A 13,966-nucleotide genomic window follows, 5' to 3' on the forward strand; every position below is an offset into this window, starting at 1 on the left:
ACTAATTAATTTTTAATAGAAATAAATAAATATAAATCAAATTATTCACATATATAATTTAAACATATTCATTATTTTTCTCAATAAATAATAGAATTTAAATATAATATTTATATAATAATAATAATAACATAACATTAGATAATTATACTAAATAAATATGTAAAAGTTAATCGGGGTGGACGGGGCTGAGGCCGGGGATGGGAATTGCATTCTCCGTCCCCGTTTAGCTCACTGGGAATGTTTTTGCTCCATTCCCTCCCCCATTCCCCGCCTAATCGGGAATCTCCACACCATTCGAGGCGGGACCTTGAACTAGTTTCACAATCATTTCGCTTTTTGTTTTTGTTTTTTTTTAAATTTAAACCTATTTTATCAACATTTTTATGATGTTTTGTAACTTTTTTAAATACAATCGTTGAATTCTTAACTAAATTTCAAAAACAAAAACAACAATTTAAAAATTACTTACTTTTTAAATTTATTTTTATAATTCTCAAAATTGGTGAAGAGTTGGTAAGGATAAAAAATTAGAGTGGTAGTAGTGTCTATAGGTTTAGTTTTCAAAAGTAAAAACCAAAAACAAAATGGTTACAAACTAGGCCTAAACTTTTTAAATTACAAATTTCTGATGCATTTGAGGTTGATTTTATAAGGTAAGGAGTGATATTTAAAAAAATATTAACTGTATTTTGTGTTTGGTAAATCGAATTAAGGTTATATCCATTCAAATCATTTTTACAACCTAATCAACTTTTAAAATCAATCCTATGCACAACAAGATTTTAAATACAGTAAATGATTTCAAATTAGTATGTGTTTGAAATCATTTAAATTAAAATTTCTTGTTTGGATATCACAGAAAATGAAAAAAAGTTATGACATTTTACATTTTTCACATTTTACATTTCCCCCTCGTATGTTGCAGGGAATTATATTATTAATTATAAGTACTCCTATATCAAATAACAATATTAATGGCATACAATTTGAAGAACATATTATTTAATTAAAATAAATTAATTTATTGAATAAAAAATTACAAATGTTATAATCATGATGAAAATAAAATAATGTAAAGAGAATGACAATTAATGAAGTAAAAAATTAAATATGAAAAAATGAAAAAACTAGAAACTATGTGGTGAAATAATGTAGAGAGACTCGAAGAAGAAGAACGGAAACAAAAATGATATAAAGTAGGAAGGTTTAGAGTGTTTTAGTTACCACAGTATAAAAAAATATGTAAAATATTGCAATCAATGAAATCTAAATCAAATTAATAGCTTTTATTTGGAACAAAAAATTTAAAATTGTGTTATAGATTGTAACTGAAAAAGAAAATAAACTTAAGAATGTACTAACATGGGCTTTTAGATATGACGTATTCATTGAAAATTAAAAATTAACCAGATTGATTAAATAATTTATTTTCAAATCCTATAAAATCCTGCAAAACTTGAGCATTCTAGTCGGGATTTTTTAAAAGTGAAAACAGGATTTGAAATCATTTAAGATTTTAAAATCATTCTATTTCCGTTAGTATCCAATAATGAAATTCATTGAAATCCATCGAAATTATGAAGTTCCAAACCACTATCATAAAATCAGATCTTAACTTTTTACTAAATTTTTAATTTTTAATTTTATCCATCAAAATCAAGATTTATATTATATATATACCATCTTTCTCACGTAACCATCACTTTTCATAAAACACAACTATAATTTTACATCATTCCATATTGATTTTTCAAAAAGAAGACTAAAGTTTTTTTTCCCATAATACTTAACAATTAATATAGATAAAGCCTGGCATTTTAAATACTTATTTAAATAATTTAAAATAATAAAAAAAACTACAAATTGTGATAGTAGGTTTATTTAGATATTAATTATTAAAAACAATTAATTTTATTAGTATGTTTATTTAGTTATTATATCTAAAACAAAATAATATATTATTTATACCAAACACTAACCAACTAACCAACTTTTTCAGATTTAAAGCTAAAATTTACAAAACATTAATTTAGTTATTAGCAATCCCGAACTAACCCTTAAATCTATACACTTTTGAATTTAAAATTTTAGGGATCTATTAAATGGAAAAATTGAAAACTTAAGACTTCGATAACAATTTAATTTTTGCTTTTTTTAAAAAAAAAAATTGTGCTTAATTCTCATGGCTTTCGTGTTTGTTGCGTAAATATTTGATTTTTCAACTATTTTTTTTTTAAAAAAAAGAAAATCTTTGAAAATCAAAAGTCAATTTGATAACTATTAGGTCTCATTCGAAGATTATTTGATATCTGAAAATTAAGTCCATAAACACTTTTTTCACCTCTAATTTTTTTTTGTTAGATACTTTTTACCAATATTTTTAAAAATCAAACTAGTTTTTCTAATACTAAACAAAAAATGTAGTTTTTATAAACTTGTTTTTGTCTTTAGAATTTGACTAAGAATTCAATTTTATTTATTTGACAGGTATGTAGATAATGCTAAGAATTTGACTGGTTGTTTGTTTTCAAAAATAAAAACAAAAAACAAAAAAATTATCAATCGGGGTCTCGTGTTTTAGATTTTTGTTTTTTTAAAATTAAACACGTAAGCGTTACCTCTATATATTGTTTCCTATGTTTTGTTATCGTTTTCAAAATCAAAGTTAAATTTTAAATACTAAAACAAATAACATTAAAAAATTTGTTTTCATTTTTTGAAAATTGGCTAAGAATAATTAAAATATGTGTGTGTCTACAATTGTTACCTAAAAGATTCTACCTTTTTAGTTTTCAAAAATTGGTTTTGATTTTTTTTTTCTTTTAAAAAACTAAAATATATATAACAATGCACGGAAGCCAATAAATATAATAATATTCATAGACTTAATTTAAAAAAATCAAATGAGTATCGAATAAGTGTCAAGATTTTACTAGAATAAAATTAAAAAATTTTTTATCTAATACATCAATCCAATTTTAAAATTCTGAAATTGTCATAGATTAATTAGACACAGTCACAAATTGAGAGGTCTATTGAATATCAATTAAAAAAAGAGATCTAAAACTTTGAAATTAAATAGACACAGACATTAAAATTTCTAGGATTAAATTTTATTTTATTTTATTATTTATTTATTTATTTATTTTGTGAAAGAACATTCAACATAACATTGCATTTGGAGACTGGAATCAATAATCCATGACAGCCAACTTATTTCAAAAGTTTGTCTATGTATTTTGTGACAATATATTAAATTTCTCACATGTTTCATTTTTCTATAATCTATTTCTAAATTTATTAAATATTTTTTTATAAAAAAAAACCACCATAAATCATGTATTTTTGTTATCCCCTGGTGGGGTTGATGTTTTTTGTTTCCTTTTTTTCCTGGATGAATTATTTGATGCTTAGAGCCAAGGGGATAAAACAATTAATAATTTAATTGTTTATTTAATATTAGTTAACCCATGTTTGTTATTTTAGTTCATTTTTTGTATTCATTATTTTACGTCGATGGTAGGATAGGAGAATTGAACGTTTGAGTTCGATGTTGATAGTACGAATTTTATATCAATTGAACTATATTTATTTTGTCTTATAATACATCAATATATTGTTCGGTCTTAATTAATTAAAACTATTATTTTATTGAGGTGTTTTTAAATATAAAAAATATATTTAAAAATATTTACACTTTATAGCAAAAAGTTATAAAAGTGTTCTTATAAATAAATAAAAAAAATAAAACTATTTACACTTTATAGTAGAAAGTTCCAAAAGTACAAATACTCTTAGAACTTTTGACAAAATATTATAATAGTAGTAATCCCACGTTTAAGAAAGTGATTGGGTCAAAGCAATATAAAAAGATTTTATGGCTTTAAATTCAAATCCACCCATTAAAAACACTTGAAACTTATGTTAATTTACTTTTTGCATTATCTAGTTTGATAATGCAAAAATAGGGTGTGAGTTGTCAAAAGTTTTGAGAGAATAACTATTTATTGTGATTGTAATAGTTTCTCACGTAATGGATTTATACTTTATGGTTGTGATTTTTTCAGGTTCGAGTTTGCCACGATTCATGTATTTATTATATATTTTTAAAATTATCAATTACTATTATAATTTTGTATTTATTCATACCGTATTGGTAGAATTTTTTTTTCCAACAATTCAAGCTCATTTCCAAAAAAAAAAAATGTTAAGTCATGTCAAATTCAAGATATCGATTAAAGAATACATAGTTCAATATCGAAAACAGGTTTGTCATCATACTTATAATACATTTTATTATAGAAAAGAGAGTTATTAGATACATTTCATTTTCTATAACGATTTGAATTATAGAATAACAATCGCAACAAAATCAAGTATTGAACCTTTTAATTTAAAGAGAGAGATTCTAAGTCAATTACCATCGAACTTAGTTCGTTTTGGCTATGTATAGCAGCAATGACAAATTTAGAACTTTATATTAGGAAGCTTGTTCATGTTAGCTTAAATTAAGAGTTTAATCTATAAACTTGTAGATTTATATTTGATGTCTAATTAGTTACTGCAGTTTAAGGTTTTTAATAGGTTATAGGGTTTGTGCCACCTACAAGATTTCAACTATGGGCAAAATCCCAAGTATAAAGTACTTGGTGCCCTTTTGACCTTTACATAGATGCATCACGAGTTGGTTGAACCGTAGAGCACATGTTTTCTCTTAATTTTATTAATTCTTTTTTTTTTTTTTTACCACGTGTTGGATGGATGAATCAAACTCTTAATTTCGAGATTGACATTACAAACATTATTCTAGTTAAGTTAGATTCATTTGGGTAAATTCATTACCTCTATTTGTTTGTAATTATGTCAATTCTTTTATAAATATCATATATTATTTAAAAGGAAAGAATAATAGTATATAATCAACCGTCAAAAAGTATTGAATTGTGGGGGTAAAATTTTTAATAACATCATTATCCAATAAAAATCTTTAGAATCAAAATATCCAAAATTCTTGTTAAAACTTTTCTAATCCTTAAATTTTATCTTTCAGTTCCACAAGGTTTAAAATAGGGAAGTCCAATAAAAATTATCGATAGATATTTTTAAAAAAAATTATATTTTATAATTGTTAAACAAGTTAACATGTTTATTATTTATATTATGTTTTTTCATTGTTGAGATTTTAATACTATATTATATATTTTTATCAATTTATCCCTTATGTTTATGTCGAACTCATGGAAATATGAAAATGTTGGCATATATAATTGTCCATTATTTCTCACAATAATATCGATATAGCTTTTTGTATTTTTAACTTTTTAAATATTGATAACGTTTTTGTTTTTTGTTTCTGGTTCTCATTATCATTTTTTGAGAAACGTACTTATTTGATAATTTATTTCTTTCACGTTTCCAAAATTAAAAAAAAAAAAAAATTCCAAAATCAGACCTAGATTTCATAAATTAAAAAAACTAGTTTATCTTTATTTCGTTTTTTTTCTGTTCTTGCTCACTATCGTATTGGCCTTAAAAAAGACAAATTGTTAAAAAGTAGGGGAAAAAAATCTCATCAATTGTAGCCTTGTAGGCATGTGGGAGAAACAATTGGTATATTACTAACATCAATAATAGTTGATAATAATTGTCCATTATTCTATAAATTGCCCATATGGTACTATCACATGTATAAATACGCATTATACAATGCAAAGTAATTACTCTTCAAAATTTCAACTATACTTTATTTATTTTACACTCATTTAATTCAGATTACAACATTACCTTTTCAAACGTTCATTAGATTTAGAATATAAGATTATTTATCAATTTCCGTTACAAATGTATTTTTAGAATATCAAGTAAAATATATTCATCGAAGTCATTAAAAAGAGAGAGAAAGGGGATCTTCGATATTTGTTAGGCAAATATGAACCTCAATTTTATAGGTCATATGAATTAAATAAGACATCATTTTTGCACCCGAAATATACAAATTGAAATTCAAGCTCGTGATCATTTCATAACTTATTCATCACTCAATTCATATAGATATTCCGATAAACAACAAAATTTATCGTACACTAACAACCAAACTCACCAAATTAAAATAAATAATGACTAAATTAATCAAAACATGAACATAACATCAAAAACGAACTTAAATAGATTTAATCTCATGAACATGGCAACTAGATCATGAAAATCAAACTTTAATCACATAATCAATGGGAGTAACAACTCACTTACGTAAAATGACTATATTTCAACTACACAAAAAAAAAAAAAATCCTAGAGTCAAACTTTAAATCAAATAAGTGGTATTGACATCATACTTTAATTGTACAAACAAGCTTCCATTGACACTTTGAATACACAATCTACTTGTGAATATAAAAACTAAATTTATCAAGTTTCATCAGACAAAGGTCTACTATATGAATAATACATAGAGAATGGATGTGAGCTCATAAATCTCGTATTACAAGTGTTAAAAGAAAAGATGGGAGATGATGAATTAATTTAGGAAGGAAGAATATTAAATTTTCAAATTCTTAAATGGTTTATTATTACCATATAATCACCACCTAAGAAATTCCTTTCAAATAAATCAATAAACTAGTCGTTGGCCTCTTTCAACTCAATAAAAATAGAACATTTCATATTCACCCTAAAATATATATACACACAAAAGATTTACAAAATCTCCATAATCCTCTTTCTCCTATTTTCTTCCAAATTTATTCCTTCCAAATCTTTTCAAATCTTTTATCTCCATACGAGTGAGAGATCAAAAGATTCTAATATGATTTCTGGTAGTTGTGCAGCTTCTAAATATTTAAGAAGAAGATACTCTCCCAACTGCATCTTTTCCCCTTTCCCTTCTTTCTAATAATCCTCAAAGATTCGCCATTTTTTATCGAATTTATGGTGCTAGCAATGTTGCTAAATTTCTCAAAATATATTATATCATCTACCACTATTTCCTCGATAATTCTATCATTCTTTTTTGGTTAATTTAATCAGCAACTTCCTATGCATCTACGAGGTGAAGCAGCAGAAACTTTATATTTTGAGGCAAAGTGTAGAATTGAAGATCCAATTTATGGATGTGTTGGAATTATTTATCAATTACAATATGAATTACACGTGGCAGAAACCCAGTTGGCGAAAACTCAAGCTGAGATTGCTTTGTTGACTTCCAATGTTCAAGAAGCCCAACCCAATGATTTTGCATTTGAGCCCATCATAGGCCCAAATAATATTGGGCTTTCCATCCCATCCCATTGGTTTCATTTCTAATTCATCACACATTGTAATTGACCTATTACCTATAATAAGAAGTCCTTTCATCTTTTTCTTTATCTCGTTTAGAGTAAAAATATATTGAATATGCATTATAGTTTTACGAATGTATACATTTATCTCACTTTTTTGATTTAATAAAGTAAAATAAAATTATAAGAAATATTATTATAGAAAGTCCATCACCAACGACTTAACTATTATAAATTCGAAAGTCTAGACTAACATGAGCATATCTCATATATTTCTTTATACATTTTTCCGGTAAAAATGGAGCGTGTGTGATTTTGATTGAGTTGAAAGTTAACGGCTATTTTTTTTTCAATTCAAAATTTCAAATTATTAGGGTTTAGAAATGAAGGGTTTATGTAGATTTGGTAAGAAGTGATTTAAACATTGCATTAGGAGATTGGAATCAATAATCAATGGCAATCAATTTATTTCAAATGTTTTGTGACAATGTATTAAATACTCGAAGCTTTTTGGCATGTTTCATTTTATAGAATTTATTTCGAAACATATATATTTTTTAAAAAAGACAAATGTAAATCATTTGTTTTTTTAAGAGGTCTAATTTAGCATTTATAGAGAAAAAATAGATTTAGAATCGAGTTTGATTTTACTTGAACCATATTATATTTTTAATTTTTCACGTAACGTTATTTATTTTATAAATCACAATTTAGTTAGAAAATTAAAGATAAAGTATTTAGATTTTAAATCTCTATGTGATTTTAAATAAATATTTTAATATTTATTAATCAAGTTTCATAATATATCCTCCTAATAATCAAATGAGGAAAGAGAAATAAAAAATTTATGTCCCCAGGCTTATTTTAATAGTATAATTTTACAAAGTGTCCTATTTGCTACTTCATTTTCTTTTTCATTTAATTTTATTCAATCATAATTTCAACACAACACTTGAGCCAATATGCTTTTTGAAACTTAGTCATAACTGAGTATTAAAAAACTTAGTCAACAATTCAGCATGCTCTACTCATTATTTTCTTCTTTTTTTTCTTCTTTAATTTCTCTTTTTATTTAATTACAAATTTATTTCAAAAGATTTATGTATATTTCATTTCTAAACTTTTTAAATTATAAACTTAGATTGTGTTTGAGGTTGATTTTAGACGGTTAACAATGATTTAAAAAGAATCTTAGCCGTATTTTGTGTTTGATAAAACAAATTAAGATTAAATTAATTAATCAATTTTACAACCATCATTCATTTCATGCCACCTTTAAAATCAGGAAGCTTTAGATTTTTGTAACATTAGATTTTATTTTTTTTTTACTAAATTTTTAATTTTTAATTTTATCATCCAAAATTAAGATTTATATTATATATCTAATATCTTTTTCACATCATCATGGTTCAAACATAACTATTATTTTTAAATCAATCCAAACTGGTTTTTAAAAAGAAAAGAAAAAGATCTTTTTTCCTATAATACTTAACAATCAATTTAGATTTAAAATACTAAAAAAATTACAAATTTTAAAAGTAGATATACTTTTATATTATCAATTATTTTAAAAAATAGTTTTAATAATAGGTTTATTTAGATATTGTATCTAAAACACAAGAATCTAATATTTATATACCAAGCACTGCAACCAACTGAAAAGCTGAAATTTACTAATGTTTGCTTCTTAGCAATCCCAAAGCCTTAATCTATACCGTTTTGAATTTTTAAAATCTATCTATTAAATGCAAAAAATAAAAATTTAGACTCGAATAACAATTTAATTAATGTTTGTAGGAACGTGGTCTCAAAAAAGGTATATATATATACTAACGAAAGGAGTGTGGGAAAGAACGACAACAAGAAAGGTGGAGAGAGAGAGAGCGACAGTGAAAAAGCAAGATAGAACGACAGCGATAGGACACGTGAGTGAGAGTGAGAGGCGACAACGAGAGTCGCGAGAACAATAGAGAGCGATGGCAAGAGAGATCCATTTGTATTAGACGATATTCATAATTTTTATGGTACTAAAATCACATTTTAATCGTGCAAATAAGCTTCCATTAACACTTTGAATACACAATCTACTTATGAATATAAAAACTAAATTTATCAAGTTTCATCGCACAAAGGTCTACTATATGAATAATACATAGAGAACAGATGTGAGCTCATAAATCTCATATTACAAGTGTTAAGATGGGAGAGGAGGAATTAATTTAGGAAGGAAGAATTTTAAATTCTCAAATTCTTAAATGGTTTATTATTACCATATAATCACCACCCAATAAATTCCTTTCAAATAAACTAGCCGTTGGGCTCTTTCAACTCAATAAAATTAGAACATCTCATATTCACCCTGAAATATATACACACACAAAAGATTTGCAAAATCTCCATAATCTTCTTTCTCCTATTTTCTTCCAAACTTATTCCTTTCGAATCTTTTCAAATCTTTTATCTCCATATGAGTGAGAGATCAAAAGATTCTACTATGATTTCTGGTCGTTGTGCGGCTTGTAAATATTTAAGAAGAAAATGCTCTCCCGACTGCATTTTTTCCCCTTTCTTTCCTTCTAATAATCCTCAAAGATTCGCCATTGTTCATCGAATTTATGGTGCTAGCAATGTTGCTAAATTTCTCCAAGTAAGTATATTATATCATCTACCATTATTTCCTCGATAATTCTCTCATTCTTTTTTGGCTAAATTAATCAGCAACTTCCTATGCATCTACGAGGTGAAGCAGCAGAAACTTTATATTTTGAGGCAAAATGTAGAATTGAAGATCCAATTTATGGATGTGTTGGAATTATTTATCAATTACAATATGAATTACACGTGGCAGAAACCCAGTTGGCGAAAACTCAAGCTGAGATTGCTTTGTTGACTTCCAATGTTCAAGAAGCCCAACCCAATGATTTTGCATTTGAGCCCATCATAGGCCCAAATAATATTGGGCTTTCCATTCCATCCCATTGGTTTCATTTCTAATTCATCACATTGTAATTGACCAATTACCTATAATAAGAAGTCCTTTCATCTTTTTCTTTATCTTGTTTAGAGTAAAAATATATTGAATATGCATTATAATTTTACGAATGTGTACATTTATCTCACTTTTTCGATTTAATAAAGTAAAATAAAACTAGAAGAAATATTATTATAGAAAGTCCATCACCAACGACTTAGTTATCATAAATTCGAAAGTCTATGACTAGGCTAACATGAGCATATCTCATATATTTCTTTCGTACATTTTTTCGATGAAAATGGAACGTGTGTGATTTTGATTGAGTTGAAAGTTAACGGCTATTTTTTTTTCAATTCAAATTTTCAAACTATTAGGGTTTAGAAATGAAGGGTTTATGTAGATTTGGTAAGAAGTGATTTAAACATTGCATTAAGAGATTGGAATCAATAATCAATGGCAACCAATTTATTTCAAATGTTTCAGGAAAATGTATTAAATACTCGAAATTTTTTGGCATATTTCATTTTCTAGAATTTATTTCAAAACACACACGCGCACATACACATATATATTTAAAAAAGACAAATGCAAATCATTTATTTTTTTTAAGAGGTCTAATTTAGCATTCATGGAGAAAAAATAGATTTAGAATCTAGTTTGATTTTATTTGAACCATATTATATTTTTAATTTTTCACATAATGTTATTTATTTTATAAATAACAATTTAGTTAGAGTGAGAGAGAGACAGCAAGAGACGATAATGAGAGTCACGAGAGCGACAACAAGAGAGATCTATTTGTATTAGATGATATTCATCTGCTTAATAAAAAATGTTCTCTTGCTTTGTAGGATGACAAAATAGTGTCTACTAATTCGATACGGAGATAATTGGGATGAGAACCAAAATTTTTATGTTGGAAGCGAGCTAAAGGAATGATTGTGCCTATTACATTGAAGTATGAAGAACTTAAGGTTCACATTTATAGGATTGCAAATGTAAGTTGCTCAGAGTTTGATGTTGTCATGAGAGTTAAATATAAGCTCGACTATGAAGCCCCTCCACAGTACATACAGAATGATGGTGATGTTCGCTTCCTTCTTTTCTAGGAAGATCTTTGTAGAGTTAAGCTATATGTAACGTTAAAATCGAACCATGACGGAAATGTGAATATGAGTTTATGATGGTACAAGGGTAAACAGATAATATGAGGTATCATATGAGCTTAATCGAGAAGAGGGTGATATTCCATTGTCTATAAATACTCAATCATCAACACTATCAATAAACAATGACAACATTCATGCATGGGACTTGGAAAGAAAAACTCAATGTAACGGATCTAATCTTGGTAATGAGAGATCATGAGGACTTACTTCAGTGGATTGTGTTCTTTCAAAAGAGCGTGATCCTTTCGTGGTTGGTAATAAGAAATCAACAGGATTGAATTTATGGATTGTGGTCCTTTGGAAGAGCGTAATCCTTTTATGGTTAATAATGAGAGATCAACATGATTGAATTCTAGGGACTGTGGTCCTTCAGAGGTGTATAGACTTGCAGTTGCTGTTAATAAGAGATCAACACGATTGAATTCCATGTCTTATGTCGTAGAGGGAATTGATTATGCCTGGTATCTCTTTATCTAAGACAGATGTTGGAGTTGGTCAACTTTTTTTTTTTTTTTTTTTTTTTGAGTAAGAGTGACTTAAAAATGAGATTGTCTACTCTGTCCATAAATAATAATTTTGAATATAAAATAAGGAAATCAACTAAGTCTTTGTTTACCGTTAAATGTATCGAGGATAATCGTAAGTGGAGCCTTTGTGTAGTGAAAATCCCGGGGTGTGGCATATTTAAGATCACAAAATATATGCGGTCGCACACATGTTCTATTAGAATTGTAATTAATGACCATAGACAAGCAACGGTTGCGGTAGTTGGTGAACTAATCAAAGACACGTTTACAAGTATAGGACATGTTTATAAACCTTATCACATCGTTGAGGATATGAGGAAAGAGTACGACGTAAACATAAGTTACGATAAGGCGTGGTGTGCAAGGAATACCGATTATGCTCTCGCTAGGGATACTTCAGAAGAATTGTACGCTATTTTATATGCATATGATGAAGCATTAAAAATGGAGAATATAGGTACATGGTTTGAAATCAAACTTGAAAATGATGTGCATTTCAAGTACATGTTATGACATTAAGGCCTTTATTAGAGGTTTTGCAAGTTGTCGGTCTGTAATAATTGTTGATGGATCGCATTTGAAAGGAAAATACAAAGGGACCATGTTGGATGGCATTTCCATGGACAGTAACAACCAAGTATATCCACTAGCATATGTCATAGTGGACAATGAAACTAACCGAGCTTGGAAGTGGTTTATGTCGAATTTGAAGTGTGCCATTGGAGAACCCCCTAACTTGGTGTTTATATCCGATCGAGCTGTATCTATTAGCAATGTCATTCGTGCAATCTTTCTTACGACATTTCATGGATTGTGCACATACCACATAGAAAATAATATTCTTTCAAACTTTAAGACAGTATGATTATTGGGATGTTCAAGGATGCAACTAGGACATTTCGCATGTCAGAGTTCCAATTACACTGGGACTAATTATGTATTTTTCGAAATTGTGCTATATCGAAATATTTGGAGGATATTGGTCTTGAAAGGTGGGCGCGTGTTTACCAAACAAAATGAAGATATGATAACATGACGTATAATAGTGTAGAGTGTTTCAATTCATTGACCAAAGAATATCGACAGTTACCCATAATGTGCTTATTGGAACATGTTCAAGGCCTCATTCAGTCGTGGTTTTATGAATGGAGAAATTATTGGACATCTTGAACGACGTAACACTCGAACTACTATGAAAATCGATTAGCAAGTGAGTGTGATAAGAGTAGACGATATCGAGTTGAGCCAATTGATTGTTATAGGATCCATGTGTGAGACAATTGATTGGACGGTATTATGAACCTCTATTACGAAGGAGTGCACGTGCAAGGAATTTGACTCACTCGGTATCCTATGTTCGCATACAATTGTGGCTACGCGAGAACGAAACATCCCCATCCGAGGTCTGTGCAGTTTATTTTATAGCGTCGACTCCGTCATGGCTGCTTATGTAAAGCCCGTAAATTCATTCAGTCACATGTCTAAATGGAAGAGACCTTCAAAATATGTGGAAAAGCATATTGCACCTCCCAGAAGAGTGATACAGGACGGGCAACGAAGAGTACGGAGAATACCATCAAGAGGAGAACACCGCAGACAAATAAAATGTGGTATGTGTGGGAACTATGGGCATAATTGACAAAATTGCAATGCACCGCTCATGTCTGAGCGACCTACTAAATTAAATCCAAATGATTCAAATGTCGATCGAGTGTGATTTTCTATGTGCCACTCGTAATCCTCAATGTGCATAGTCAGACTTGTCAATTTCAAATGTATATCTTTTTCTCTTTAGACATTTACAAATCTTTCTAGAAATTTTTGGCTCTCTCTAAATCTCGCTCTTGTTAATTTCGCTATCACTCACACAACTTTACTCAAGTTTGTTTATTCGAAAATCTCTGGAAATGTCTCGCTCTCTTTGGAAATGTCTCGCTAATCTCGCTATCACTTACACAACTTTACTCAAGTTTGTCTATTCATAAATCGTTGGAAATGTCTCGCTAATCTCGCTAT

The 13,966-nt window shown here is 27.8% G+C and overlaps 1 protein-coding gene across 1 annotated transcript; it reads left to right on the forward strand.

Annotated features, from left to right (window-relative positions):
• Nucleotides 1–9,699: 9,699 nt before the first annotated feature.
• LOC150036573 (LOB domain-containing protein 23-like) lies at nt 9,700–10,274 on the forward strand. Its single transcript, XM_090313173.1, has 2 exons — nt 9,700–9,927; nt 9,999–10,274. The coding sequence occupies exons 1-2, from the start codon at nt 9,748–9,750 to the stop codon at nt 10,272–10,274; spliced, it is 456 nt and encodes a 151-aa protein (XP_090169299.1). The 5' UTR covers nt 9,700–9,747.
• Nucleotides 10,275–13,966: the final 3,692 nt, after the last annotated feature.

Source organism: Benincasa hispida, chromosome 4 (assembly GCF_027475165.1).
Source record: "Benincasa hispida cultivar pf3 chromosome 4, pf3_genome.v1.1, whole genome shotgun sequence".
In the NCBI taxonomy this organism is placed as follows: Eukaryota; Viridiplantae; Streptophyta; class Magnoliopsida; order Cucurbitales; family Cucurbitaceae; genus Benincasa; species Benincasa hispida.